Source organism: Elephantulus edwardii, unplaced genomic scaffold, assembly GCF_000299155.1.
Source record: "Elephantulus edwardii isolate Elephantulus edwardi_28Jun2011 unplaced genomic scaffold, EleEdw1.0 scaffold00172, whole genome shotgun sequence".
NCBI lineage: Eukaryota > Metazoa > Chordata > Mammalia > Macroscelidea > Macroscelididae > Elephantulus > Elephantulus edwardii.
In genome coordinates, this window is record NW_006399922.1 from 3292979 (window position 1) to 3299125 (window position 6147).

The window sequence follows — 6147 nt, forward strand, 5'->3', positions numbered from 1 at the left end:
CATGATAAATATGGGTGTGCATATATCTGCTTGGGTGGCAGTTATGGTCTCTTTGGAGTATATTCCCAGTAGTGGAATTGCTGGGTCAAATGGTACCTCTTTTTGCAACTTTTTGAGAAAGTGCCATACCGCCTTCCACAGTGGTTGCACCATTTTACACTTCCACCAACAGTGAATAAGGGTTCCAGTTTCTCTACAACCTCGCCAGCATTTGATGTTTGCTGTTCTGTTAAATTATGCTATTCTGACTGGGGTGAGATGATATCTCATAGTTGTTTTGCAAAGTATTAATTTATTGGTTCTCTTAAATTGAAATGTTTAGTTTAATTTTTTAAATGAAAACCATGCTGTTCATGCATGGGTAAACACAAGTATAAGCACCACAAACATTTTTTTATAGGAAAGTGAAAGCTTCACACCCCAAATTCCAAATCAAAGAAACACATTTTTTTTTTATTATTTTTGTGTGCATGTACCGTCAAATCAGATCTGACTGGTGCAGGAGGAGATTGCCCCTCCTTCCCCGGCAAAGCATCTGGTGGATTCGAACCGTGCACCTCTGGGATTGTAGTTGCAGCTTCTTGCCACTAGAAACACATTTAATATGAAATTTTTTTTTACATCTTGGCTCCCTAAATTAAAAGAAGGTTCCCTTCATGTTAGCAACTGGGATGAAAAAGATAACCACAATCTTATCAAGCATTTCACTTGCCAAAGCAGGGCTTTTCTAGACTCAGGATTTGACTACACTATGTCTAGTCTATGTAATAATAAGCTGGTTAAACTTGGGCTTGATTGTTTCTTTTCAATCCACAGTTGTTAAGTATAATCAGAAATAAGAGTAGTGATACTATTATAATATGTAAACACTCTTACTATGATTTAGCACATTCCATTTATTAACTCATTTAATCATCACAATTTTAATACGTTATATCAGGTTATAGTCTTAAGCCTAGCAGTAAATCTTGGTTACTTATTGTTTTAAAGTTTAAAAACAGGTTTCTTAGAATGGCACTGTGAAACTCCTTCAGGAAAATAATGTGGAATGAAAATGAAGGAGTTTATTTATTTTCAAGCTGGAAAAATACTACCAATCTTCCCAAAGAATAAGGTACTGTGCTAAATGTCTAGAGAGCCCTGATGGTGTAGTAGTTAAGCAATTGTCTGTTAACAAATAGTTTGGTGGTTGAAAGTCACGACTCGTCTTGAGGAAAAGACATGGTAGTCAGCTTCCAGCCTTGTAGACACTGGCTCAGGCCTCTAGAGTCACTATAAGTTAGAATTGACTTGCCTACAATAGGTCTATATTTCGCAGTGAAGAGGAGCTCTAGTGGCCCAGGAGTAAGGATTTGCATGGTCAACCCAAATGCACATGATTCGAATCCACCAGCTGCTTTCATAGAAGAAAGATGGGCAACTTCCTCCCTCTGATTCACTGCGTCTGAAAACTCGCAAGAAGGTCACCTATGGTTGGTTCCAACTTGGTGGTATACAACAAGATATCACCAAAGGCTTACCAAGGTGAGAAATAGCAGCTAATTTAGTAAAGGCACATAGAACACTGGATTGTTTCCTGTATTTCCTCGATCAACACTAACTGATACGGCTGAATTGATTATGTGTCAAGGTGCTTTAGTTGTGACATCATCACACAAAGGCTGTGCAGTGGTGGCATGCTTTTAGTTTCCCGGACTGATCCTATTAGAAGCCTAGATTCCACACTCACAGTCATCCACACAACACTGGATGTGCTGCATTGTTCATTTCACTCCCACAATTAATCACTGTTATCAAAACTGGAAATTATAATTTTTCATTTAAATAAGTAAGTTGTAAAAACTTTACCTTTTCAAAAACAGCAAACTTCTTTGACATGGTAATTTTCAAAGAGGTCAAGTAATGAATACAGAATTTTGTGCTCATGATGAAAGGTAATTTGAAAATCTGAATTCAGATTTAATTCTCCAATAGCACATGCAACATCCACTAGTCATTATTTTGCAATGAGAATGAATCACATGACAAATGCTATAGAAGTTAGAGCAGTAAAGCAGTGAACATGTACCTCAGGTTTCTTCGTTATGGTGATGAAGAACATGTGATTCTTCATTGGGTAGATAATGATTGAAACGTCTCCAAAGGCAGTGGGGATAATACCCCTGCGGTAGTCCCTGGAGTGTTCAGACCAGACGATGTGAACCTCATCATTTCCCAAGTGACGGAGCTGCAACAGCAAATTGGCTCTTTATTAATAAGAATGTTAACAGCATTTGATGAAGGTTGTGGCTTACAAATTGAAGTCTAACACTCAGTGGTAAGTCTTCTATGAAGATTTAAAGATGCAAAAGTGCATAAAATATGGTTCATCTTCTACAGAACATCAGTACTGATAACTTAAGCATTGCAGGCAACATTATGCCTCAAAAGGTTAACATCTTTTCCAGGTTCACAAAAAAAGTCGTGGTTATAAAACATATGTACAACATAAATATTTGTAATTACAGTGTGCAATTCAGAGGCAGTAAATACATCCACTATATTGTACAACCGTTACTGCTACCCATTTCCAAACTTTTACATCACTGCAAACAGAATCTAGGACCTTTTCAGTAATACCTGCTCATTTTTGACCTAGACTCTGGTCACCACTAATGTACTTTTTGTCTGTAAGCATTTTCTGTTCTAGGATTTCATGTAAGTGAGAACATACAGTATTATTCCAAGGGTATCTAGCCCATTTCACTCAGCATATGCTTTCAAACTCTATCCTTTCTCTAGCTCAGCTCTTTTATTCTTCACTACACACAGCATGTATATTTGTTCCTATCCAAAGAAAGGTGACCCAACAGAATGTGGAAACTACAGAACAATCTCACTGATTTCACATGCAAGCAAGATTTTACTGAAGATTATCCAAAAACGACTGGAACAGCACATCAACAGAGAACTACCGGAAGTCCAGGCTGGGTTTAGAAGGGGTCGTGGTACTAGAGATATTGTAGCTGATGTTAGATGGATCTTGGCTGAAAGCAGGGAATACCAGAGGAATGTCTATCTGTGTTTCATTGACTATGCAAAGGCACTTGACTGTGTGGATCATAACAAACTATGGCTGACTCTGAGAAGAATGGGAATCCCAGAACACTTGATCGTTCTAATGCGAAACTTATACTTGGACCAGGAGGCAGTCGTCAGAACAGAGCAAGGGAACACTGCATGGTTCAAAATTTGGAAGGGCGTGCACCAGGGATGCATCCTATCTCCATACCTTTTAAATCTATATGCAGAACAGATTATCTGGGAGGCTGGGCTCTATGAGGAGAAATGTGGGGTCAAGATTGGTGGACGATTTATCAACAACCTGCGTTATGGGGATGACACAACCCTGCTTGCTGAAACTGAATAGGACCTGAAGCGCCTGCTGCAGAGTGTCAAGGACTGCAGCCTCCAATATGGATTGAGGCTCAATGTCAAGAAGACAAAGATTCTCACCACTGGACCAATTGGCAGCATCAGGATGGATGGTGAAGAGATTGAGATTGTACACAGCTTTAGTTTGTTTGGCTCCACAGTCAACAGTCTTGGCACCAGCAGCCAGGAAATTAAAAGGCGCATTACCATGGAAAAGTCTGCTGTTAGGGACCTCTCCAAAGTACTGAAGAGCAATGGTGACTAAGGTGTGTCTGATACAGGCTTTGGTCTTCCCAATCACTTGTTATGCATCAGAGAGTTGGACAATGACCAAGGAGGATAGAAGGAGAATTGATGCCTTTGAGCTGTGGTGCTGGAGAAGAGTATTGAGAATACCATGGACTGCTAGGAAAATAAACTGTTTTGTCCTAGAAAGGGTTAAACCAGGTGGCTCCTTGGAGGCAAGGATTCTGAGGCTCAGTCTAACATACTTTGGACATGTTGTGAGGAGAGACCTGTCCTTGGAGAGGGACATCATGCTTGGGAGGGTGGAGGGACAGCGCAGGAGAGGAAGGCCCTCTATGAGGTGGATTGATTCAGTGACTGGGATAATTGGGATGGGAGTGTCAGAGACAGTGCGACTGGCACAGGACAGAGCGGAGTTTAGGGCTGTTGTACATAGGGTCGCTATGAGTCACAGGCGACTCGACGGCACATAACAACAACAACAACAACAACAACAACATACAGGATCATAATACACTTTATACAATTGTTGTTAAGGAAAAAACTATGAATATAATCCACTATTACAAGACTATAACCAAATTGTTCAGAAGCTTGGCTATGCCATTTAAGAAAAGATTAAAGTATAAATTACTTTTGTTTTTTGAAAACTAGTAAGTATTACTTAAATTTTATAAGAACAATAGTACCTAGCATTTAAAGAGTACAGAAAGTATATTCACACATATTATCCTTACATAATGTTTTATAAGGAGGAAGCAGGGGCTTCGGAAAGTTCAAGTACCACTTGTCCAAGGTACATATCCAGTATGTAGTAGCAGACGGGAGAGGCTTCCTAGTCCTAAAATTAGACCCGAATCTACTTCTGTTGTGACAGTTCAGCTAGTTTATTCCATTTATTTTATCACTGCATAGACAAAAAGTTCACAGTCTTAAACAAATCCACAACTCTTGGAAACTTTGAGGAGGGACTAGAAAGCCTCTGAGGGAGTCCCTTTGGAATATTTTAGAACATCCTTAGTTAACTTTCCATATAATAACTATACTATCTTGGGCTGTAGGAGTAGTACATGAAATAATCCAGTAAACTTGGAAGAATGACTCAAATAATTAGATTATAATAATGAAAATGTGGCCAAAACTGAAGTTCTGTGACCATACAGGTGGACTGGCTTAAGGTCTTTTGACAACTATTGAGGATTTGAATATAGAAGGTTACTATCTACCACAACAGAAACAAATTTCTTGCTTCTTAACTTTTCTTTTTTCCTTTGTAGTTTAAAAATGCTTATATATACACACATACACATACACAAATAAACCCCTAATTAATAATATATTTGAGTTACGATAAATCCCTTTTGAAATTATCTCTTTTCCAAGGACTAGTCCTTACTTGTCTTAATAGATAAACATTTAAAAAAACAAAACAAACAAAATAAAAAAACCTTCATTGCTATCTAACTGATGCCAACTCACAGATGACCTTCTAGAGAATTTTTGAAGACTGGAAATCACAAAATAACAGGATTTCCCATATTCTCCCTCAGAGCAGCTGGTGGATTTGAAGTCCCAGAGACTTGCTGCCTTTGGGTTAACAGTACAACTTCCTATAGAACGTAATAACAGAACACCCTTACATAAAGACCAAACACTAACAGACTAAATGCAGAGGTATTTAATAAGAGAGATAAGTGTTAAGGATATTATTTTACTTTTGTAGTAAAAGACATAAAAAGATGTTCTAGAACAATATGTGTTTAAAATATGGATCAATAGGCAACAAGGAGGTAAAATTATCCCTCTATGCCTATGACATGATAGTATATTAGAAAACCCTAAAGACTCAGCAAGAAAACTCTTGGACACAGTGGACCAATTTAGCAAAGTGGCAGGATACATTATCAACATACAAAAATCAGCTGGATTTCTCTACAGCGACAAAGAGAATACAGAGGCAGAACTAAGAAACAATACCTTTCACAATAGCTAATCACAAGATTAAATACTTGGGAACTTGGGAATAAATTTAACCTGAAGTACAAAGGACCATTTCAAAGAAAATTACAAAACATTACTACAAGAAACAAAAAGAGATCTTGAAAAGTGCAAGAATATCCCTTGCTCATGGACAGGAAGACTCAACGTTGTGAAAATGACAATACTACCAAAGGCAATTTACAAATTTAATGCAATCCCAATACAAATACCAGTCCCATTCTTCAATGAGATGGAAAAGGCAATCTCCAGTTTCGTGTGGAATGGGAAGAAGCGCTAAATAAACAAAGCACTCCTTAAGAATAGAAGAATTATAGGAGGTATCTCACTCGCTGATTTCAAATCCTACTACACTGCCATAGTGGTAAAGACAGCATGGTACTGATACAATGACAGACACATAGATCAATGGAATAGAATTGAGAATCCAGAGATCAGCCCATCTATCTATGGTCAACTGATTTTTGACAAGGAGATGAAATCAGTCAA

The 6147-nt window shown here is 38.1% G+C and overlaps 1 protein-coding gene across 1 annotated transcript in view; it reads right to left on the bottom strand.

Moving 5' to 3' along the window:
* The window catches only part of RALGAPA2 (Ral GTPase activating protein, alpha subunit 2 (catalytic)), a 757941-nt gene that overhangs the window by 222987 nt on the left and 528807 nt on the right, over positions 1–6147 (bottom strand). The window contains exon 36 of the mRNA XM_006895663.1: positions 2069–2227. Coding sequence (XP_006895725.1) covers positions 2069–2227 — 159 coding nt within the window. The remainder of the gene's footprint in view (positions 1–2068; positions 2228–6147) is intronic.